Genomic DNA, 26,129 nt, shown 5'->3' on the forward strand with positions numbered 1-26,129 from the left:
GTATGATAATCAAGGTGGGCCATTTCCAGCATAAATCCAGGGTTTAACAAGAACATCTGAGGGGGGGTGTAGGAAAAAACAAGGGGAAATAGGTTACCTTGCATAATGACTTAGCCACTCCCAGTCTCTATTCAAGCCTAAGTTAATTGTATCCAATTTGCAAATGAATTCCAATTCAACAGTTTCTCGCTGGAGTCTGGATTTGAAGTTTTTTTGTTGTAATATCACAACTTTCATGTCTGTAATCGCGTGACCAGAAAGATTGAAGTGTTCTCTGACTGGTTTATGAATGTTATAATTCTTGACATCTGATTTGTGTCCATTTATTCTTTTACGTATTCAATTCCCGCTAAAACACATGAAGCCATCTGTGTTTTTATTGCTTGCTTGATTTTTTTGGCTAAGTAACAACTCAGTTCAATTCCCTAGCAATACCTGACACTAACATACAAATAACCCCCCTCTTTGTATTTCACATTTCTCATTTCACAGATTGAAGACATGCAATGGGGTAAAGGAATACGTGAGATCCCATCATCTGTCTGCAGTCTGCCTTGTAAACCAGGTGAAAGGAAGAAGATGGTTAAAGGGATGCCATGCTGTTGGCACTGTGAGCTCTGTGATGGGTACCAGTACCAAGCTGATGAGGTGACATGTTTGCTCTGCTCATATAATGAGCGACCTAATGAGAACCGCACTGGATGCCGCCCTATACCCATTGTGAAATTGGAATGGCACTCTCCATGGGCCGTCATACCAGTCTTCTTGGCTATGCTTGGAATTATTGCCACCATTTTTGTAATGGCGACCTTCATTAGATATAATGACACTCCCATCGTCCGGGCTTCTGGAAGGGAACTCAGCTATGTCCTGTTGACTGGAATATTTCTTTGTTATATAATTACTTTCCTGATGATTGCCAAACCAGATGTTGCAGTGTGCTCCTTCCGACGTATCTTCTTGGGCTTGGGGATGTGCATCAGTTATGCAGCCCTTTTAACTAAAACAAACCGCATCTACCGCATATTTGAACAGGGCAAAAAGTCAGTGACAGCACCTCGGCTTATAAGCCCAACATCACAGCTGGCGATTACTTCAAGTTTAATATCAATTCAGCTTCTAGGGGTTTTCATTTGGTTTGCAGTTGACCCACCCAACATCATCATAGATTATGATGAGCAGAAGACTATGGACCCTGACCAAGCCAGAGGAGTTCTCAAATGTGACATTACGGATCTACAAATCATTTGCTCCTTGGGGTATAGCATTCTCCTAATGGTTACATGTACTGTGTATGCCATCAAGACTCGGGGTGTCCCAGAGAATTTTAATGAAGCTAAACCCATTGGATTCACTATGTATACTACCTGTATAGTATGGCTTGCCTTCATTCCAATATTTTTTGGTACTGCACAGTCAGCTGAAAAGGTAGGTGAAAATGAACTGTTAGACTGATATATCAGGAGTCACTGCAGCTATAAATTACAGTCCGAATAGACCAAAAAAGAGCTAGCTATATAAAATATATTACTGTTACGTGTAGCAGAATATAACCTTACTTTTCTTCCAATTACTTGGTGGGCCATTCATTTGATAAATTGGCAGATGAGCAACAGGAATCAGTTGAACTATTAATTTCATTGTTGTGTCTGTTTCAGTTGTACCTTTCCAGTATGGTGAATGGGGTAGCTGTCATGCTACCTGAAATGATGGCTCTTAAGTAAGTTATTTTGAGTATGAGAGAGAAACTTAGCATCTGTGAACAAAAAATAAACATGGCAATTATTGTACATGTTTGCACTTCTGGAGTTCAGCACTAAGGAGAGTGAACAGTTGTCCTGCTGAGTCTTCTGCTTCACAAAGAATACAATTCTAAATCATCCAGAGCAACATACAGTCCTGGCATAAGCCAATTCCATTAAAATTAGTGGAGCACATTCTGCTAATACCCAGGACTGAATCTGACGCATTTAAGTTCTGCAGAATAGGCATCAAAACCTGGGATCTAATCCATGTGCTTGATCCAAAGCCCATTAAACTGAATTAAAAGACTCCTGTTGACTTCACTAGGCTTTAGATAAAACCCAACCTCCTTTTGTTGTTGTTCTAAAACCTACAAGCAATTGACTTGACATGTTTTCTCCCACACAAAGATAGGAAACAAGTCAGCTGAGGAAAAGGTACCATTACATTAAAAATAAAGATGCTTATGCAAACAAGAGCAAGTTGGACAACCTCGAACTATGCTACTCTCAGTAATCAATTCTAAGGTGCAATTTATGATGCAATTCTAAGGTGCAATTTATGAATTAAACAGACTGGCATAGCTCTGTTGAAATCAGTGGGCCTACACTAATTTGCTCCACCTGAGAGTTTGGCCTAGTGTTTGCAGTTGTTGCTGTAACTCTTCAACCCAAACATGAAAGCCCAGATCTGCAAAGGTATTTAGGCACCTAACTCTTATTGAAATCAACGGGAGTTAGGCACCTAAACATCTTTGAGAATCTAGGCGTAGGTGCTTTCTTTTTCCCTAATCAAACCAACAAACAAAAATGAATTCTTCTCTTCCCATTTTATTTACACAGTGGAGCAATGCACAGTAAGAAGTGAGGCATTAATCGATACAGAGACAGCATGTCCAAAAATGATATATTTTCCAAAATTATGTGTGTACAGGGAGTCCGTTCAAATTCAGTCATTAGCTGTGTCTTCAGGTTACCTATTTCCCCTTATTAAATTCCTTAAACTGTGTTTTCCTCATCCATGAGCACTGTGAAAAAAACAGAAAACTTTTGTTCACCACTACAATGAGCAAGACTAAGTGAAGTTTTGAGTTTTAGATTACTTTAATTGTGCTTAGGAATGTGATTGCAGCTTTGGAGATGTATTGCATAACTGCATCCATTTGTGAGTGTGAAAAGGGGGTTCTATAGTGTGAGCTTTGCAAAATTTCTCCTGCTGGATGCCTTCCTATTGCATTTGTAGAATCCCAGCCTCCCACTTCCTCTTGTCCTCCTGAGTCCTCTGCTTTGCACTCCCCCTCCATCCTCTTAAAGGAGCAGCAGCACAGAGGCCAGTTTTATCCTCACTGCCTCTCAATATCTGGTGAAAAGTGGCTCAAGGACTGCTTTGCTCTGTCTTCTCTGTCCCATCTTCTTTAAAAAAAGTAGCAGATACAACCACTTTTCTCCTTGCCTCATAAAGAGCTAACAGTGTCTAGGCTGCTCTACTCCCAACTTCCCCTTCCATTAAAGGAGAAGTGGGACTTTATCCATTCTGCTCCTTTCCTCCCCATAGACCCCAGAATCACAGACTCTGACCCAGCTCAGCCTACTCATACAGGCAAAATGTCTTCTCCGCTTAGGTGAGTGGGCAAGTGGGTAGTTCAGGTCCCCATTCAAATGATTTATTTTACACCTGCAGTAAACGTGCTACAACAAAAAAATTGCATCACTAAAATCTGATACAGAAAGTCACATGATCTGTTAAAGTATGGCTAAAAATATCAATAACACAACACATTTTTGTGTGGGCATCAGTATGGACATTAAGTTCGGCAGGCTGATACTTCAGTTACTTGAAGTTTTCACTGTCAAGGTAACAAAAAATGGTTCTTTAGAATTCAGAAGTTTTTTGTCTTACTAAGATTTGCAATTTAAGACTAGTCTCAGAGTTGGGTTACACTAGTAGGATGCAGAGTCCCCAGCAGCAAAAGTCTTCAGTGGGAAGATTGCAACAGCTCAGCTTGACCACTGTCTCCTCTCTGCAATGGACTCCATGACAGCCGTCACAGCCACAAAGGGGTGTAGTGCTAGCTGAGAAAGGGGATGTTATCTCAGCAGGAAGGGGATGCACATTGTGAGTGTATCCCTGGTACAGTTTCCACCAGTGAGGCATTTGTAGGAGAAACAAGAAGTAAGTACTACAAGCAACTTTAAACAATATTGGGTCCATTTCTTTATTGTTCATAACTGTGTTCTTAATTAGCAATTGCAATGTTCAGAATAGCAATGCTCAAATATTGTCTGAGCTGTGATGAACGGAGTCTATAGTTGACATGTGAAGGGATGGCTAAATGTGTTGTTTAAACTGTTCTTTGAAAAGACTTAAGCAAACTGATATAAAAACTAGCTGATCTCAAATAGTATTGTCAAAAGTTTGAAGTCATGGGGTTTAAAGCTAATGAGAACTGCAAAGCTAAAAACACGTCATTCTTTGAATCCATACACTGCAGACAACAGACATTTATTAGCTTAATCTTACTTCTAACAGAGAAGATGGTGCTCGTAAAACAATAGGCCTCTACCTCTTGAGCTAAAGGAGATCTTCCTAGCTATCCAGTAGTTGGCCCCTTATCCTCTATCTGAGCCTAGAGGGCAATATGATCACAAAACCAGAATATTACAGTTTGCCTGTTATCTCAACAGATTGTATCCAATGGCTCTTTGTTCTTGTTCTGCCCAGCTTCCACAGATATTCATGAATACTGGGCTGTTAGAGGCACAGTAACGAGACTTGCCACCAAACTTTTTTCTTTACGTACAAAATCTGCGATCTGTGCAGAAATCAGTCTGGTAGCTATTTGTCTGAAACAGGTCTTCATATGAACACTAATGATTTCCTGTCAGTAGTTTCCTCTTGAACATACTGTGTGGAAGATCAGCCATGCAGTTCTCTTAACTTTAATAAAAGGAGTTGGGTCAGGACAAAAGTCCCTCAACATTTTATCCTTACCAGGAAGTGATGTTCTGTGTAGAGTTGTGACTTTCATTGTGTGGGCTTATTCTTTTACTAACAAGCACAAACATATCATCAATTGGGCGTGTGTGATCTGCTCTCTTTCTGACAAAGATATGCCACTAAAGCAGAGAAAAATTATATCATAAGTAATGCTGTAGTAAAACAATGACTGAGAAGGATGATCTCAACAGCTGTGTTTTAACAGACTGGAAGGGGGAAGTGTGGGGTTTAAGGAAGGCCAGAGAGGGAGGAGGCTGTACTGAAAATTTTATTTAAAAACCTATCTGGAGACCATCTCTCGTGCGTGAGCTATTACATTAACTTGGTTAATTTACATGTCGTTCAGACTGCCATTTACACAGTTGACCATTTTTTTTGCTTGCTATTTAATATCTGATCTGCTACATGTGTTTCGTGAATTATTATAGTTTGATTTGTTATGGGGCTTGTTATGTTTTTGGTGAAACTGGTATATGCTTATATTTAATAGGCTTAACAGGTTTTTGAGGCTGTTTAGTTCTTGACTGAGGTATCCACATATTGACTTCTTTACATATAATTTATAAACATAATTGATTTATATTATAGTTTATCTATTACAGTATATGCTAATCTCTTGTTGATTTGGGTGGAATTAGAGTAACTCTCTCAATGAAACTAGTATCCATTCATACATCATCTTAGTAGAAAAAACATCCTTTTTTGAAGATATATTTCGTACAATGTCCCTGAACGTGGCACTGGCTAGTTCCTTCTGAGAATAATGTGTCACTTGTTGTTGAACTTTAAGCAGCTTCTAACAATCACAGCTGTCCTTAACTGAAGTGCTTGTGGGTTTTTAGGGTTCAAGATAGTTGACAATGTTCATACATCATCTGCTGCCCAACTAAGCATGATGGTGTAGCACAGCTTGTTAACATGTACCTTTGGAGAGTGGCTGTACAAAAGAAACATTAGTTTTAACTCTCCTGGTATAATTGGTTTTGACAACAAAACTATTTTAAATTCTCAGTGAATGTGTGGGACTTATCAGTTCTAAGCTAATTATAGAAGTTATAGGTTTATGTTAGAGTCAGTACAAATGGCACTTGAAAAGAACACAGACTGATCTGTAAGGTCAAGTAAAGTACAACTAAATCAATAAGCCAAATTGAGCCAAAACTTTAAACTACAAAAGTAAAAAGATAAGGAGAGAAGTAATACAAGTTGTTTCTATAACAATGTATTCCTCTGAAAAACTTGATTTGTAGGTGACTGCTGTACAGAACATCAAATGCAATTATTCCCTGACACTCTGCTCTTTATTTACTAATCAATTTTAACTTTGAATGATATTTTCTCTCTTATAATGTGACTGGAAAGTCTACATTTGTGTGTCAGGTAGTGGAGAAAGCAATTTTAAATTCAGGATGACTTAATTAAGATTTCATATGCATAAGATAAATGGTACAGTATAAGATGTAAGTATCCTCATATTCTTGGATGTAAACATATTGTTTGGAGTCAGAAATTCCCAGCACCTCAAATTGTATGATATTTTCAGGTGAAGATTTTATGCTTTTCTTTAAATTATCCAGTGCTACTTGAGACAGGACACTGAATTAGATGACCACTGGTGTGATCTAGTATAGGAATTATTGGGCCAGATCCTCAGTTAGTATCAATGGAGCCTTTTATTACCCCAAATTTGTGTCACTAGTTATAAATATCAGAGATTGCAATCCTTTAACATTATTGGAATAGATTTACTTATCATTTTAGATAGAAGATCATGTACATGTAGCAGTGCACTGATGTTTAAACAAAATCTTAAAAGATATAGTCCAGATTGAATTTGAGAGACCTTGTTACACTTATTCATTGTCCGCTTTCTTTTGATTGTTTTCTATTCACAGATATAATCATACAGAGAGACATCATGTCATATGATGCAATTATTCAAACATAGTTTGGAAATGTATATTATATGATTCTATAATAGTATGTTACTATCTTTATTATTAATGTACCCTAATATAAATTTTACTTTAGACTTACAACTGAAAAGTTTCTCAGAGGCAATGCATTTATGGTAAAGGTGAAGAAAAATAAAACAAAGATAGTATCTGGCCTGAAAAATTAGTGTATAATTAACTAATTGTGGTATGTCGGTCTTTCAGATTTTTTTTTCACTTTTGTATTTGTTAAAGTTGCTTAATTGAATACTTTGTCTGTATCAGAGTTGATAGCTCTTGGAGACAGTTTGCATAGGAAGGAGAAACTTCCAAAATTCTTCATCTTAGAAACATTTATTTATCTACATTTCTGTTTTTCCACTTAATCTTATTTGTTTTTCAATTTTGGTAATATAAAGGACAAAGCAGACAGATAAAAAATGTACATATCAAATCCAGATAGAATATTTAGTTTAAATACACCTTCAGTTCACATAGAGATATAATAATATTTACAGAAATGATTCTCCTGCATTGACTCCCAGACTAACCCAGCACAAATCCTAGACAGTAAATTAAACACAAAAACACAACCAGTATGTTCTTTGATCTGGAAACCCAGATGAGATGATGTCTTCCCAGGAGCTGGCAGAGACAGCAAAGGCTTAGTCCCAACAAGATATTGGTGATGAATGGTTGGGGGAAAATTAGGCCTCATCCAAAGCTCATGCAAGTTATTGGAAAGACATGCATGGACTTTAGTAGGCTTTCTATCAAGTAAGACTATAGAACTAGGAGTGTCAGACTGCCCAATTATTGGCAATTATGGCAAACCAGATGAAACCAGATTTATTTTAAACAAACAATATGGCACCTCTGTGTGTGTGTTTCTTCCTCCAGAGAACCCAGGCCTTCCTGAGTCTGAGATCTGGTAGCAAAGTTAAAACAAACAATTAAAACCTCCTACCTCAGGACTAGGTTCTCTTTCCCAGCAGCTACCTCCTTTGTTCAGTGGGCCTTTGTTTGTGGCAAAACCCCTTGATCGCAGTACCAAACGCCTTGTAGACTTTCCTCTATAACCTTAAAGGGTCAGTATACCCCATATGTAATTTAAGTTTCTGGAAAATGTCCCAGACCTATGTTGTTTTGAACTCAGAGAACGATGGTAGAATAATATTGCTGACTTGAGTCACATTTCTGCATCACGTTGGGCATAAAAGTAGATCACTCGGGCAGAATTTCTTTAAAAATTGCATGCGGCTCTGCCTAGCACCAGCCCTTTTTTCCCTTCCGCTGCGAATGTTAAGCGTACGTAATGAAGGCATTGTGAAATCACAAATTAATATTGGATAACTGTAGAGGAAGAAACTATCATCTACTTTCTGTTACTTAAATTAAATTCCCTGAATATCTGGAATGTAATCATGAAAAATTAGATTGCTTAATGGCAATCCTGAATATCAATCTATGTTCTGTAGCAGGCAAACCAGGATCTGCTTGGTTTGTCAGAAATATAATGCTCCTTTGCATTATTACACCAGAACATTCAGCATTTTGTTCAGAATGCTTGCATAGACTTCAGAAGAATTGCACAACTTCTTCATATGTACAGAAATATGTCTTCCTGTGACCACCCTCTTAACATTTCTAAGAAGAAATGCAATTTGGAAACAAGCCTTATCTATAAATGTTATGGTACAAGAAATTCTGGTTTCCCCAAGTTTAAAGGTCATATTATAGCCTGGAACTATATTGCCAAATGGAATTGTGTATGTAGAACAGAGGTGGGCAACCTGCGGCCCCTCCGCGTAATCCCTGTCCCCAGCCAATGGGAGCTGCAGGAAGTAGCAGCCAGCCTGCGCCACTTCCTGCAGCCCCCATTGGCCAGCAACAGTGAACCGTGGCCACTGGGAGCTACAGGTGGATGTGCCTGTGGATGGTCAGTGTAAACAAACTGTCTCGTGGCCCACCAGCGGATTACCACATGTGTCCCACGGCCTCCAGGCTGTCCACCACTGATGTAGAATATGCCCCTAAGATCTTATTTCCTCAAATCAGGTGACTGAAGTACTACATAGGGATCTGTCGTCATTCTGTTTAGATATGTTGTATTGAGAATGTTATCACCAGATGTCTGTGATTACTCTTTATTTTTAGTAATTGCTAATATCGAAGTCATCCTGTGATCGGTCATTCTGGATGGCTAGACTGCCTAGTGGTTAGAGGGCATGGCCTCCAGCCCCCGGCTTGGTTGCCGGCCTCAGTCTGGAAGGTAGGGGGACCCAAGTCCACCCTCTCCACCAGATCCCAGCACATGGCTTGGTGTTTGTCAACCCCTGAACAGGGGCAGCCCTCCCAGCAGGGAGTCTAAAGGGCTACTTCCTACCAGTGTCTGTTCAGTTTGGGGCATGGCCCTCTAGTCCACTTAGTTGGGTGGCCTGCTTCCTGTAGGGTCCCCTTGTGGGTCTTGAGATGGGCCTGGTCATGGTCCCAAGTTCCATCAGGAAGGCAGCCATCAGTTGGTGAGACTGAGACCCACCATCTCTCCTTTTCTCCTCCCTCCAGGCCTGGCGTTGGCTGCAGGTATAACAGGGTGGAGCTAGCTGGACCCAGGGGCTGTCTTTAACCCCTGCTGTGCTGACTGGTAGTTACTCTGTTTCATCACTTCCTCAAAACTGATACAAAATTGTCTCAGTGCACTTAGCTCTGTTATCCTTATGGGATGTTTTTAAGCTACTGTGGAGATGTTTGTAGAATAAGAAGGTTGTAACTATTACTCTAAATGAGTAATGATGGTTTCGCTCCCAATATGATCCTTTTCTTTGGGTACAGTTTAGCCATGAATTCAGATGGGCAGGGACAATCAGCAGCTTGTATTCTTTGTCCATAGCCAAGAATTTGTTTTGGTGTCCAAATTACATAAATCTCTGTCACTTTTTCCTTTCCATTTCTTTGTATGACCACCAGTGTGAAATGTGAAACCCTTAATCCCATTTATTGTGGAACCCTCCTGCTTACTCCTCTGCTGACATTTTTGAGGATGGCTATTCCATTCAAATCGATAGAATAATCAGGATGCCCGTTACATTTGGCAGCACACATTTGTACTTATTGTATAAAATGTAACATAAATACAATAATTCACAGGCACACACCAACTGGATTCTTATTCAGATTAAACAATGCCACATTACATGGCAGTGACACTTTATATATTGTACAGTTGGTAAAAGAGAGATACTCTCTAGTTCTTTGCAATATAAATATTGATTAACCAGGTTGAACAAGCTTATATTTCTCACTGAGGAATGCTTGATATGGCAGTTGCTATAGCGACTATACCTTTGGGGATGTCTGTCAGAGTCAAACATTTGTTGCTGCATGTATCACTGTATGAGCGAGAGAACTAGCGTCTGTAGCTCATGCAGCCTGTGACTGCAGACTTCCCGTAATTCGGGGCACACAGAAATATAAAGGAGAATCTCAGCTTTCACTTAAAAAGAAAGTAAATTTTAAACCATTTTTAAAATGACAAATATTAAACAATGGGACAATTTACCAAAAAATAATTGAAAGCCCCTAAAATTGATGATGCAAATGAAGACTAGTTTTGATGGCAATAGCAGTATAAAATTATGGCACATCACGTGTCCTCCATCGTTGTTCTATTGGTTAGTCTTTGCAGAACTCTTGTTTTCAGCTAGCTGTCAGTGGTCTGCATGGTCAGGCACTGAAGCTTTTAATTTTAGTCAGCTTCAAGACCATGTCTTTCAGAGATCATCATGGAATTTAATGAGCTGACACTTGTATTTGGTCTAAGAGAAGCCACGTTTAAAAAAAAAGGTTCAAGGAAAAAGGTTTTTGCCATCTTTGCTAAAAATCTATTGAGAATTTCAATTAAGGACCTTCAACGTAGAACTGGTGCTCCTTCAAGAAAAGAATGGGCTATTTTTAATGAGAACATTGTCTTTTAATAAAGAAAAAAATAAACATTCTTTAAAACCCACAAATGATGAAAACAAATAATAAGTTAAATATTTTAGATTAAAAAAGAGGACGGATTAAAAGGATTGTGATTTCATAGATTTTATCAGAATAGCCTCATTAATGTAAAAATGTGTATACAGTAGACCATTAAACATCTATAGAAAAGTTTCAAAGATTTAAAATGTGCTTAGACCCACTCAAAATCCTTAATTATATAGCACCACAGTAATAGCGTGGCAACTGCTCTTAAAATTATTATTTATTTTATTGCTTTCTGCCTATAATTTTTCTTTCAGCACAGTGGGCGGTTGCTAAGGAGTGTTAAGTCAAGAGTAGCACAAAAGGGATATACCACATGACTGGCTACAGTAGCTTTACCTTGCTGTGAATAAGATTATGTTTACATCTACGTTATTTATTATGTAAGCACCGCAGAACTGAATAGGAGTTTCAAATTCTGGGGTTATTGATTTTTCAAAGGGCAAGTTTCCCTCTCACTGATCTATTGGCAGTGGGTTCATCCCCTAAACCAGTAATTATACCTACATCCACCTATAGATATCCTATGCCCTTTAAGCAGCTGGTTCTAAGAACCCCTACAGCAGAGTGTGACTCAGCAGAGAGGATCATCACATTTTAAAATTATATATAACATACTTTTCCCAACCAATTCTCAGCGGAGAATTAGTGAAGTGCTACAGCAGGGGCGGCCCACCTGAGCCTGAGAAGGAGCCAGAATTTACCAATGTATATTGCCAAAGAGCCAAAGTAATACGTCACCAGCCCCTCATCCGCTCCCCAGCCCGCAGCACCTCCCGCCTACTGGCAGGCCCCGCCAATCAGCACCTACTCCCCCATCCTCCCGCAATCAGCTGTTTCACATGTGCAGGAGCTATGGGGGGGGGGAGGAGCGAAGGCGTGGCAGGCTCAGGGGAAGGGGCAGGGGCCTTTGGAGAAGGGGTGGAGGGGGGCAGGGGGGTTGAGCAGGGGGTTGAGCAGCGAGCACCCCCCGGCACAGTGGAAAGTTAGCATCTGTAGCTCCAGCCCCGGAATCCGTGCCTAGGTAAGGAGCCGCATATTAACCTCTGAAGAAGCACATGCAGCTCCAGAGCCCCAGGTTGGCCCCCCCTGTGCCTCAGCTACTTGCTGACTGCTGTTAGCACCACCGCAGCTGTCCATGCTCACACCAATACCCCTGAGTCACAGATGTCCTGTGATAGAAAAAGCAATAAAAGAGCAAATTTGAGTAACAGTGGTAGAAAATGCTGCCTGATACAGGCAGACTCAGAAGCTGAGCATTTTTACAAATCTATATCACCGTTGTAAAAGAGGTGGGATGGGGGGGGGGGAGACCCTACTTTTCCGCTGCTGTAGAGCGAAGTCATGCCTCATAGAACCTCTCTGGCCCAAAATTGTTTTGTGGAAGAGTGACTTCTCTCCATTCCACCCTAGGACACAGCACCACCCGTGGTAAGGAATTGTCAATGTATTGCACATAGGCTATGAAAATAACAAGCCAAGAGAAGGATCAGAAACATAATGCTTTTATTCCAAGAAAATGGCCCATTCATACACCTAGAAAAAATACAGGTGGTGAAAACAGTGAGAGCCACCAATTGAGTCTCTTACCCCAACCCTTCCTGAATGGTAAATGACAGAAGAAAACCCCTGCACTACCTGCTAGCTGAGATTGTCCATACTTCCTTTGGTGAGGGGAATCTAACTACTCTACAACGTGTTCAGAAAGCAGAACTTTCACAAGACCATGGAACTCACTCCTGCAAGCAACAGTGACAACTGATCTTTCCGTATTCAGAGCTAAATGCAAAACCCATTTCTCCAAAGTAGTTTTTCATCAGCACTAACACACAGGTGCACTCACGTAAACAGATGTAAATTGTTATTTCTATTTTTAAATTATTGGGAGCTGCTCGAGTATTTTACTGATGGGGGCCAAGTCAGTACCTGGATAGAAAGGTAGATGACAGGCTGGAGGATTCCAAAAGGAGTAGTGGGTTGTTGTTGCTACTACCACTGTTTTCTCTTCTCTGTGGATTGAGTTTACAGGCAGCATTTAATATTCAGTTTTGGAATTCAAGGTTTGTTTGTTGTGACATGGTGGTATATTTGTCCCCTGACTAGATGAGCATGACCCCTCATCATAGGGAAGGTTGGAAGAAGTCCCAAGGGGTCTGGGACTTTCAGTGAAAGGTGAGGTGGCAGATATACTGGAGTAGGGATTTTTTAGAAAAATATTAAATCATTTTCTCTAAGGGCAATGTAGGACATACTCGAGGCAGCTTTCCTAGGGAAAGAAATAGTCCACTATGAGATTTATTGGTTGAGTGCAGAGTTTAATTTATTTTTCTCTGGTCACAGAAGAGTTGTGTGCATATACTAAAGACCATGGTTGGATCCTAGTCTGCCTTGTTTAGTTGCCTGTGATGGGGTTTCGGAAAACTTGTGCCCTTGATGGGTCAAACCCTGTTTCATCCCATATAAAATATAGTAAGGATGTTGGATTTACTGCATTCACCACAGTCACTGATCCCAGGTCTTTTCATGTGTAGTCCTAAGTGCAGAGAGTGAAGTCAATCTAGCCCAGTATCCTGTCTTCTGACAGTGGCCAATGCTAGATGCTTCAGAGGGAATGAACAGAACTTGGTAATTTCTAATGATCCATCCGCTAACATCCCATCCCAGTTTCTGGCAGCTGGAGGTTTTGGGCCCTCCAGGAGCATGGGGTTACGTTCCTGAACCTTTTTGGCTAATATCCATAGATCTATCTTCCATGACAAATCTAATTCTTTTTTGAACCCAGTTATACTTTTGGCCTTCACAATATCCCATAGCAATGAATTCCACAGGTTGAGTGTGTGTTGTGTGAAGAAGTACTTCCTCATGTTTGTTTTAAACTTGCAGCACATTAATTTAATCAGCTGACCCCTATTTCTTGTGTTACATGAAGGGGTAAATGACAATTCCTTATTTACTTTCTACCATTAATGATTTTATTGATCTCTATCATATTTTCCCTTAGCTGTCTCTTTTCCAAGCTGAAAAGTTCCAGTCTTTTTAATCTCACCTGGTATGGAAGCTGTTCCATGCCCCTAATAATTTTTGTTGCCATTGTCTGTACCTTTTTCCAATTCTAAGGTATCTTTTTTATAGATGGAGGAACAGGACTGCACACAGTATTCAAAGTGTGAGCATACCATGGATTTATATAGTGGCAGTATGATATTTTCTATTTTATTACCTATCTCTGTCATAATGATTCCTAATATTCTGTTAGCTGCTTTTTTCTTCTTTTTTTTTGACTACCTCTGCACATTGTATGGATGTTTTCAGAGAATTATCTGTGATAACTCCAAAATCTCTTTCTTGAGTGGCAACAGCTACTCCAGACCCCATCATTTTGTACGTACACTTGGGATTATTTTTTCCAATGTGTATTATTTTCCACTTATCAACACAGAAATTCATCTGCCATTTTGTTGCTGAGTCCCTCAGCTTCGTGAGATACCTTGCAATGTTTCACAGTCAGCTTTGGCCTTGCCTATCTTGAATAAATTTGCATATTCCTCAAATTTTGCCACCTCACTGTTCCACCCCCCTTTTCAAGATCATTTATGAAAATGTTGAACAGCACTAGTTGCAGTACAGATCTTTGGGGGACCCAGCTATTTACCTCTCTCCATTGTGAAAACTAGCCACTTATTCCTAGCTTTTGCTTCCTATCTTTTAACCAGTTACTGATCCACAAAAGTACCTTCTATTTTATCCTATGACTTCTTAGTTGGTTTAAGAAACTTTGGTCCTCTTACTGTATTTTTTATTTGGGGTATACTTTTAGTTTGAGCCTCTATTATGGTCTCCATGTAGTTTTCAGGCATTTCTCCCTTGTGATTATTCCTTTTAATTTAACTAGCGTCTTCATTTCTGTGTAGTTCCTCTTTTTAAAAATTAAATGCTACTCTTGTTTCTTTGGCATTCCCCCCCCTCCCCCCATGAGGATGTTAAATTTCATTATATTATGGTCACTATTACCAAATGGTTCAGCCTGTTCAGCTCTTAAACCAGATCCTGTGCTCCATTTAGAACTCAAATCAAGAATCTCCTCTTCCCTAGTGGGTTCCAAGACAAGCTGCTCCAAGAAACAGTCATTTGTAGTATCTAGAAATTTTATCTCTAGATCCCTTCCTGAGGTGACATATACACAGTCAATGTGAGGGTAGCTGAAATCCCCATTATTATTGCGTTTTCTGCCGTGGTAGCTTGTAATCTCCCTAAGCATTTCACAGTCATCATCTCCATCCTCATCAAATAGTTGGTAGCATTCCTATTCCTATAGTCTAATAGTTCAAGCATGGAATTTCTATCCATAGAGATTCTATGGCATATTTTGATTCATTTATAATTTTTCCCTTATTTGACCCCATGCTTTCTTTCACAGTTACTCATTCCTTGTAAAATATGCATCTCAGATATGGAATGAATTCCAGCTAACTAAGGACCATCACAAACCTCACCCCATTCTGCTCCAAGTGCAAGGAGCACTTTTTGACTTTGCCTTCTCTAACATACACACTATGTGTTTATGTTTAAAAACCACCTAAACCTACAAAAACAAAGCACTATCCTGCACACACAGTTCTACACCTGGGGAGAGGATGAGAGAAAGAACAAACCATGTGTGACCAATATTAGTCATGTCACTTAATGCACTGCTGGAAGATGCCCAGGTACTACGAAGATGAGAGCAGTATAAGAACATATATTAAATAGAATAGAAAACATTCCACTGTGAATACTCATATATGCAAATTAAGCATTAACTCATCTTGCTGCCTGTGCAAACTTAATAGTGTCTGCAAAGCGTGTAAAGTATGTGAGAAAAGCTGGATCAATCAAATCTTTGTAGGAAGCAAATGCCAAATAAGTTCAAAGCATGGCTGAAATGAATTTAATTTAAAATTTAGGTGAATGCTTACAATTTTTCCCCCCAATATTCCCGCAGCTTAACAATAATAAAACCCTTCTGCTAGTTCATATATAAAACTTCCATACCCACTTCTCTTACTAAGCTGATGTACATTATGCTTAAAATACCTGTACAAGATGTACTCAAAAATGAATGCAGAGTAAATTTTTCTTACACAGCCCTATACAAAAACACACAAACTGGGAAATGCTATTATAAATTTGGTTATTGAAGGAGAGCCTCTTTTTGCTTTACTGTTTTGGAGAAACTGCTCAAGGATAGTTTACCCATGTGAAAATATATTCCTATAATGCTTCATGGGTCAGTAACCTCCACTGTGTTTTCATGAGTTATTGCTGGGAGCGTGCATTAGAGTCACCTGTAAACGCTAGAGTCACCTGTAAATTATATTCCTAAAATTTACAAAGAGAGACATAGATGAGGAAACTTGCTTATTGAAACATTTACTCGCCTTTTTGTTTCTTTCTGGATCAGAGAATCCCCTGTCTCTCATCCACCTACTCCCATCACACATACTCTAATAAGTTTCTTCACTCATGCCTCAAAACCTAATGACTTTTACTTATTCCTGTGCAGAATGAACCTCACAATATTTGGTCTTTGAGTTTAGTTCACATACAAATCCCAATGTCCAGATGAATAAGCAAGGAGGTGTGGTCTAGTGGTTAAAGCACAATACAGGAAAGCAGAGGAACTGGGTTATATTCTCAGATCTTTTGTAGAATCTCTATGAATTTTGAACAAATCCCTTCAGTTTTCTGTGCCTCAGTTTTTCAAGCTGTAAAATTTGTTCTGGGGGACAAATCTAGCTGCCCCCCGTTACGTCCATGTGAATCTAAAGTAATTCCATTAACATCAGTGGGGTTCACAGTATAACGAAAAGAAAAAAAAAGACACAGTATTTGAATCCCTCAAATGAAAGGCACTATATCAAAGTGTGAAATATTATCATAGCTGGTGCTTCTCCACGTCTCTAGAATCTGCAGAACTGGGCTACACATTGCATAAGAAAATACTTTCTTGTGAGATTTTTTTATACTTCCATGTCTAGTCTCAGCAGGAAACAGAAAGTCAGAAAAAATGTATCTGAATGTTTTAATATGTTAAATTTCAGTTTGAATTTAGTTCTAGAAATGTATAATGGTTCAGAGAGGTCTTTTTTTTTCCCCTGAGCCATATAGTTCATCACAATTGATATTATGTATATAGAGTACAGCGTGGAATGTTTTAGAAATACTACTTCTATAATAATAATAAATGGTTCCTTGCATGCAGAAGAACCCTAAAGCATTTTACCGATGGATTTATAAGCGGTATGCAAAGTATATAAAACATTCACCTACCACTGAAATGCACTAACTTAATAGCACTCAGAAACATTGCACTACAGAGTAAAGCAGAAAATTCTATTCTGTTCCGTCACAATTCAGGACACCTGCACCTCTTTTCCCCTTCTGTGGCCCACCCAGGACACCCACTCTGGGCTCCCTGTTCCTCGGCTGTCACTTCTCTTGAGGGTAGACCTGCATCTTTCCCCCTTTTGATTGGGGTATTTCCAGCCTGCATTGTTTCCTGCCTACACTGTGATATCCTCAGCAAGTCAGATGGCCTAAATGGGTCTGTTTCTGCTCTTTGCTTTCTCCTCAGATGCTATAAACAATGTGATTGCCCACAGTCATGAGTTACTCTGCAGCCCTTTGTAAGCAAGCACATTTATTCTTAAGGAAAAAGTATTACAGCGAAAACATGTTAAATACAATGAAAAAACTTACACTCATACCAATAAGTTGACCAGAGACCACCTCCTGACTCCACCCTGGGCTGTGGTAAGATTCAGTCCTTCAAACCTCACAAAGGGTTTTTTTCATCTGTTTACCATTTAATAAGAGTTTTCATATGTTAGCCTTTATGCAGCTGGAATCTTAGATCTTCACAGACCATGAATAAGTAAATAGTCACACAGTGATTCTTTCCTTAGGCATAGCTTCAAAAGGTTGGGTCCAGACCTCTCCCCCAGGTATTTCCGAGGAAAACCCACTTATGTTTGTTTGTCCCAAAAGTTCCTTCTTGCCTGGCACATTGTGTGAAGCTCATAACACTTCCCATGGATTTACATTGGGCAGGACTCCTCCCTAGAGAAGTTACATACAATCCTGCAATAATAAATACATTTTGCATTTATAATACAATGGACCCCAAAGCTATTTAAACATAATTCAATAAGATCTCCCAAAGATGTTGCAGGATACTGCCTTATCTGTCACATATTCTATATAGGTTCTCATTCTGCGCTAATCACTGTGCTTTTGGCAGTACATTAAGCCAGTTAAGAAGAGCATATCCGCTAGAGCAGCAGCAGGAATTTAAACTAGGCAGCATATAATCACTTAAATTGTAATTTTGATAAGGGTAATGGAGTTAACACCCCTGTTCTTGCAAAGAGTGCTTTGGGATCTTTAATGACTGGAAGAAGTCAGAAGTTAGTTGTTTTTCTTTTCTTTTCTTTTCTTTTCTTTTCTTTTCTTTTCTTTTCTTTTCTTTTGTTTAAATCTTATTCAAGAGACTACACATCCAGAAACACAATGCCAGGTCATCAGTTAAATACTCTGAAAAGGAAAGATTACTACTTTATTGTCTCACCAACACTAGACCCGGAGCACAGGCTTTTCCTTGGAGGTCTCTTATTCAAGTATTGATAGGGTCTGACCCCATTTAGTTTATAAGAGCTGACAAGATCACAGCCAGAGGTGGTAGAGCTTCAGGGCTCTGTTATCAAGGTGCATATTTAAATTTAGAATACAGAAAACTCCAAGCTACTCCCAGTGAAGTAAGAGCTGATTAGTATAATTAGATCCTCTTAGAAGACTTATATTAATGGAATTATGATTCTTGAAACAACAGAAAGAGCATACATAAGTTTAAAGTTGATCTGTTTTATCACATTTGCCGCATTGTAATACTCCTTTAATGTTAGTATGCACTTCTGTGGTAAAAATCTAATTTAAAATATTGAACTGATAGAGCTTACGGCCACAATCATGCTCTACATAATTACCTAAGGAGTAGAGTGCACATTTCCAATGAAGAGGTGCCATCAGCTGTTAGGATGGCATGAAAAATGTACGCAGTGTGCTCGTGCGGTAATAGCCTCCCCTATCTCTAATAGGAATATACAGGTGAATACTAAAGGATAATTAACAACAAATTCATTTTGTGAATTTTTCAATTATTGAATCAGGTATCTTCACAATGGAACAATAATATTTCATTAATATTTATATATAACTGTCTCATAATGGCAATGTATTCATTTAAGCAGAAATTACTTTTTTTAAGTTAGCACCCCCGGAGGTAGGTCTTCAGTCACGGAGGGATTCTTTGAAGCCTGCAAGCATTAGTGCTTTGATGTTTGATGCAGAAAGTGAGGGATATTTCTCAATGTGATCATTCTAACCTCTTTTTTTCCATTCCCTTCTGTACTAAAAAGGCGGGGGGGGGGAGTTTTACACCCCCGCTCCCCCACAAAAAAGTCTGGGTTAAAACATAGAAAAAATAAATGGAACTGACCAAGAGAGAGTGTAAGCTGTGACCTGAATTCTCGGTAATTAATCACTGTGCCCCATTGTGCAATGTGGTCTAGTAGATATAAAATCAAGGGAAGACGGGACCTGGGGCCAGATTCTCTATTGTATTATGTGGCCTTTTTGTATTGCTCAAACAACACAGGGGAGCTGGCCACAAATGCCCTGCAGAAAATACACCTTTTGGAGGGGATCCCCCCGGTAGTTCAAGTGTGCTGTAGCTGGGTCCTCAGCCTACATCCTCCCCAGTCTTGATGTAGGTGGCATATTGGGTTCAGGAAGGGGAGGCGGCAGAGTAAAACTCTGCCTATCTTCCACTAGCATGTGATTCATTAAGGACTATTACCTTATACCAGTGGCACAGTTTAGAACAACTTAGCAGCTGCTCTAAATCACCTCAGGCCTCAAGTAGGTGAGGCCCGAAGAGTCAGGGAGCCATAACAGGCTCCTTGACTGTCCCTCACCTCTCCTGCTTTGAGCTTTGTTTAGTTAACCCAGGAAGAAGCAGAAATGATGGGAAATATCATGATAAAAACCGATACCTGCGACAATAGCAGCACTGTTTCTAGAGCAAAGAAGGAAAAATAAGCCCTGGGTAAGCCTCTGTGCTATTTCGATGCTTGTTGTAGTGAGCTTTTTTGGCATTCACTAACTATTAATGCAAATGAAATTGCTGATGGATTCTTAAACTGAGCCGTGTCAAATTACACAATGCTAAGGAAGGGACACAAGAACAACTACATTATCTTTGACTACAAACAATTGTCCTAACTCTATTACTATTATTATCTATATGTCTGACAGTCCCACCAACTGGCCCAAGTCAAGATCACTACTCCATTGTCCTAAGAATCGTGCTATAAAATGGTGCTGTTCTCTAAAATCATGACTGGTGTTACAAAATCATGACTAGTGTGGAGAAAGTAAATAAGGAAGTGGCATTTACTCCTTCTCATAACACAAGAACTAGGGGCCCCAAATGAAATTAATTTGCAGCAGGTTTAAAACAAACAAAAGGAAGTATTTTTTTCACACAATGTACAGTCAACCTGTGGAACTCCTTGCCAGAGGATGTTGTGAATGCCAAGACTATAACATGGGTAGGATGGGTAGGATACCCTGGGGGACTAACATGAAGGGGATAGGAGTCCAGGAGAGCTGGCTGTATTTCAAGGAATCCCTGTTGAGGTTACAGGGACAAACCATCCCGATGTGTCGGAAGAATAGTAAATATGGCAAGCCACCAGCTTGGCTTAACGGTAAAATCCTAGCAGATCTTAAACATAAAAAAGAAGCTTACAAGAAGTGGAAGGTTGGGCATATGACCAGGGAAGAGTATAAAAATGTTGCTTGGGCATGTAGGAATGAAATCAGGAGGGCCAAATCGTACCTGGAGCTGCAGCTAGCAAGAGATGTCAAGAGTAACAAGAAGGGTTTCTTCAGGTATGTTGGCAACAAGAAGAAAGCCAAGGAAAGTGTAGGCCCCTTAATGAATGAGGGAGGCAACCTAGTGACAGAGGATGTGGAAAAATCTAATGTATTCAATGCTTTTTTTGCCTCTGTCTTCACTAACAAGGTCAGCTCCCAGACTGCTGCACTGGGCATCACAGCATGGGGAATAGATGGCCAGCCCTCTGTGGAGAAAGAGGTGGTTAGGGACTATTTAGAAAAGCTGGACATGCACAAGTCCATGGGGCTGGACGCGTTGCATCCGAGAGTGCGAAAGGAATTGGCGGCTGTGATTGCAGAGCCATTGGCCATTATCTTTGAAAACTCGTGGCGAACGAGGGAAGTCCCAGATAACTGAAAAAAGGCTAATGTAGTGCCAATCTTTAAAAAAGGGAAGAAGGAGGATCCTGGGAACTACAGGCCAGTCAGCCTCACCTCAGTCCCCGGAAAAATCATGGAGCAGGTCCTCAAGGAATAAGTCCTGAAGCACTTAGATGAGAGGAAAGTGATCAGGAACAGTCAGCATGGATTCACCAAGGGAAGGTCATGCCTGACTAATCTAATCACCTTCTATGATGAGATTACTGGTTCTGTGGATGAAGGGAAAGCAGTGGATGTATTGTTTCTTGACTTTAGCAAAGCTTTTGACACAGTCTCCCACAGTATTCTTGTCAGCAAGTTAAGGAAGTATGGGCTGGATGAATGCACTATAAGGTGGGTAGAAAGCTGGCTAGATTGTCGGGCTCAACGGGTAGTGATCAATGGCTCCATGTCTAGTTGGCAGCCGGTATCAAGTGGAGTGCCCCAAGGATCGGTCCTGGGGCCGGTTTTGTTCATAAATGATCTGGAGGATGGTGTGGATTGCACTCTCAGCAAATTTGCGGATGATACTAAACTAAGAGGAGTGGTAGATACACTGGAGGGCAGGGATAGGATACAGAGGGACCTAGACAAATTGGAGGATTGGGCCAAAAGAAATCTGATGAGGTTCAATAAGGGTAAGTGCAGGGTCCTGCACTTAGGACGGAAGAACCCAATGCACAGCTACAGACTAGGGACCGAATGGCTAGGCAGCAGTTCTATGGAAAAGGACCTAGGGGTGACAGTGGACGAGAAGCTAGATATGAGTCAGCAGTGTGCCAAGAAGGCCAATGGCATTTTGGGATGTATAAGTAGGGGCATAGCGAGCAGATCGAGGGACGTGATCGTCCCCCTCTATTCGACATTGGTGAGGCCTCATCTGCAGTACTGTGTCCAGTTTTGGGCCTCACACTAGAAGAAGGATGTGGGTAAATTGGAGAGAGTCCAGAGAAGGGCAACAAACATGATTAGGGGTCTTGAACACATGACTTATGAGGAGAGGCTGAGGGAACTGGGATTGTTTAGTCTGCAGAAGAGAAGAATAAAGGGGGATTTGATAGCTGCTTTCAACTACCTGAGAGGTGGTTCCAGAGAGGATGGTTCTAGACTATTCTCAGTGGTAGAAGAGGACAGGACAAGGAGTAATGGTCTCAAGTTGCAGTGGGGGAGGTTTAGGTTGGATATTAGGAAAAACTTTTTGACTAGGAGGGTGGTGAAACACTGGAATGCGTTACCTAGGGAGGTGGTAGAATCTCCTTCCTTAGAAGTTTTTAAGGTCAGGCTTGACAAAGCCCTGGCTGGGATGATTTAATTGGGGAATGGTCCTGCTTTGAGCAGGGGGTTGGACTAGATGACCTCCTGAGGTCCCTTCCAACCCTGATATTCTATGATTCTATGAACAGTGTTCAAAAAAGAACAGATAATTTCATGGAGGGTAGGTCCATCAATGGCGTTCCTGTGCCAGAAGCTAGGAATGGGCGACAGGGGATGGATCACTTAATGATTACCTGTTCTGTTCATTCCGTTTGAGGCACCTGGCATTGACTACTGTCAGAAGACAGGATACTGGGCTCGATGGACCTTGGTCTGACCCAGTATGGCCTTTCTTATGTTCTTTTGAATCAAATGAACACATAGTAGAAGATATTTCCGGACTTGAGGGATTTACAATTTAAATAGACAATGGGTAGAAAAAGGATATTTGATTATCCTAATTTTATTGTTGAAAGGAACTGAGGCACAAAGAGATGAAGTGACTTGCCCAAGGACATCTGGGAATTCTGTGTCAGAAATTGAATCTAAATGTCATGTGGCATAAATCGAGTGCCTTAATCACAAGACCATCCTTCCTCTCTGGCTTTCAGTGAACTTCACTGTCTGAATCTTATTAATATTTTAGCCTCAAAGTCACTACTTCTGATGAAAATTTGCCTAAGTTGTGCATCATAGATGTTGTAATTAATCATCTAAAATTGTCGACAGCAACGGATCACTCTTGAACCCATTTCATTATTAAAGCTGTTCTGGTCTCCCTGGAGGTACTGTCATTTGCTGTATGTTTGTACATCATCTAGTACTGTGGGGCCCTGTCATGTTGGACCTCCAAGTGCCACCACAGTGTAAATGATAAATAACAAGTATGTGCTTTAAAGGCTAATATGGAATAATTTCCTACAGATTCTACAAGCTCATATATGTTTGCAAAGTATAAAATAAATGTCCATTAAAATGTTTTTTAATGTGAATATGCAGCATTTCCCCCCAGTGTTAGGCCACTTATTCAAAGTCACGGCCGCTCAGGAAGGGCTTGTCTGCGCTCGCAATTTTCTTAAAATGACCCACTGGTGCAGCTTCATCAGTCATAGCAATGGTGAAAACAAAAGCATAGACCATCGATCTGCACTTTGCATGCTGTGTTGTCACGGTCTGCTCTGAGCAGAGTTAGGCGGTAAAAATACAGGTGGCTGGTCTACCCCGGTGCTCCCGCTGTTGCTGTAATACTTATTCTTTGTATTGCAGAAAGGGGTAGGAGACTCCGTCATGGGCCAAGACCACATTGTGCTATGTGCTCTTACAACTTCACTGGAGCTGCAACTCTGGCTGTGCAACAGTCAGAGCCACCCCTTGGGTACAGTGAATTGGGGAGACTGCTCTGGGCCCCACACTTTGGGGGACCCCGCAGAGCAGTGTGGTTGGTCCCAGAAGTGGCGGGTCGGTCCCAGAAGTGATGGATTCGTCACTTCTGCCCCAGGCTCCGCACTCCCCTAGGGGCGGCCCTGGCAACAGGGAGGAATTTTCGGAAAAAATGCTTGTGTAGACACAGGCTTAGTTATGACTGCAAACTGCACCCCCAAAAATTCCGTTTTTTTAAAGGTATTTGGAAACTGAAATTTGGCTCCAGAAACCGTTGAAATCACCAATTTTTCATGTTTTCATAATGCAAACAATTGTGCTTAGAAAAAAAATTGTGAAAAGATGTTATGAATGTAGGATCAAGTTAAAGACCTGATATAAACAGTGCATGAAAATGCGATAAAAATCAGTTTTAATGAAATAGGAAAAAAGACTTCAACTCAAGTATTTAAGGTTATGTCCTCCTTCTAACAGGACTATGTTAATGCAAACTAGGTACCTGCTAGATTTGTGCCAGCAGTGTCCATGTGGGGCATGGAGAGCACCGCACTTTGGTACACTCCGGAATTCACACCACTGAAGTGCACAGCGGTGGAGGGTAGACAAGCCCTTAGATTTTGTTATGAGTATTTTAAACACCAGCTTATGGCTCAATTCAAATCTACGGTGGTCGTTGATTTAGGAGTAGATTTTCAAAGGCACAAATAGGTGTTGACCTTCAATGGGAGTTGGACACCTAACCATCCCCTGTGTCTTTGAAAAATCCCCCTCTCTTCCGCAATCCCAGTTTCTAAAGGACAGGGATCTGCAGAAGAAAAAAAAATATCAATGGGCACTGATATCCCTGTTGGCAGTCTCAGTAGAGAAGCAAAGAACTGAAATGACTTGAGGCTTGTCTTCACTGCAAAGTTAACTCAAGTCATAACTCAAGTATTGCCCCTAATTCAAGTCCCATCCACACACACAAACCCTTAACTTGACTGTTGTGGTGCTTTTAACTCAAGCTGCCTGGCTTGTCAGATGTATAGTCTAAAACTCAAGGTAGTGCAACTCGTCACTAGCAAACAAAATCACTCTGCAGTGTGAAATCAGGCTAGCTCCACTTGAGTACCCCTAGTCCTCCAATGCCTTCCCATAATTCCCACCATGTGCCTTCTGGAAAGGCCAGACAAGTTCTCCCACAATTTGCTTGGAAGGAATGTATAGAATGGGTCAACCTACTGCAATGCAAAGAACCATGGGATGTTCCCCCAGAAGTCTTAGTGCCACACATGAGTGAGTACAGTACCAATGTGGACACAGCTGCTCAAGTGTTGTTTCACAATGCAGCTGTGCTAACTTGAGAGAAGTGACCTGAGTGTAGGTAATGTGAGTTAACGCCACAGTTTAGATGTACCGTACAGAAGTGGTTCTTCCAGATTAGGTTGATGTATATTAGTCTGACAGTGTGGGGATCCTTGTATTATCATATTCCATGTTGTATGAATAAACATGGGATTGCAAACCCCAGTTTTCAAATGTTCATGTGCATCACATGCCACATTCACAGCAATCAGTGCATGCCTGCAAGACAAGGTAGATCACACACATTCCTGACTAGTGGGCCCTCATCACAAATTTGGTGTGCGCGGAAGTACTCAAATATTTTGAGAGTTTTCTGCTTCCACTGTGTTTTGTTTGTTTGCCTCCACTGTGTATTTGTGTGTGTGTTGCATCATTCTGGAACTTTCCACAAGTACTACATTAATTCTAAAGGAAATTTTTAGGGAGGGGAAAAAGTATCTTTCCCTTTTGGTTTCTGGTGCATATTTAACTGCCTCTGGATAAAAAGCAAAATAATTTTGAAAACTAAAATTTTGCAAGAATTTAATGCATAGTGTTGACATGTGCCTTTTAGTTTTCTTTCTTTAGGAAATGTAAAACTGCCAGGGGAGTTTTACATTTGAAAAGCAATCATTGCATATGCACACAATAATGTTACAGAACACTTTTTATCTACAACATAAGCTGGCAAAACCTTAACATGAAATAATTATCATTCCATTGACAATGTTTTGAGTCCAAAAGAGTAATTACTTTGTTGATTAAATTCTCCTCTCTGCTTGCATTTTGAAATCGTTACAATGTCAAACATTCTTGAATTGACAGTGTAATTTTCTCCTGCAGAGCTGTTACAATGGCCATCCTACTGCTGTTATGGCATCAGTGGAAGATTAATTTGTATCTTAATGTATTTTGGTGCTAACAGCATTAAGAGATCAATCCACCAAAATCTGTGTACATGAGTATTTGTTACATGGATAGTCCCATCCCACTCAGGGTGGCTACTTGTGTGAGTTAGGAGCAACCACATAAAGATTTGCAAGATAGTTACATTATTGAGAAGGGAAAAAATCAAATATGTCTTTAAAGATCAGTTTCATTCACTCTAGGACCGCA

General features: G+C 40.3%; 1 protein-coding gene across 4 annotated transcripts in view; it reads left to right on the forward strand.

Moving 5' to 3' along the window:
- The window catches only part of GRM7 (glutamate metabotropic receptor 7), a 546,447-nt gene that overhangs the window by 418,661 nt on the left and 101,657 nt on the right, over window positions 1–26,129 (forward strand). For all 4 annotated transcript variants that reach the window (XM_084634422.1, XM_084634423.1, XM_084634425.1 and 1 more), the window contains exon 8: window positions 493–1,428. In XM_084634422.1, the coding sequence (XP_084490548.1) occupies window positions 493–1,428 (936 nt within the window). The remainder of the gene's footprint in view (window positions 1–492; window positions 1,429–26,129) is intronic.

Source organism: Lepidochelys olivacea (genome assembly GCF_965140295.1).
Source record: "Lepidochelys olivacea isolate rLepOli2 genome assembly, chromosome: 7".
In the NCBI taxonomy this organism is placed as follows: domain Eukaryota; kingdom Metazoa; phylum Chordata; order Testudines; family Cheloniidae; genus Lepidochelys; species Lepidochelys olivacea.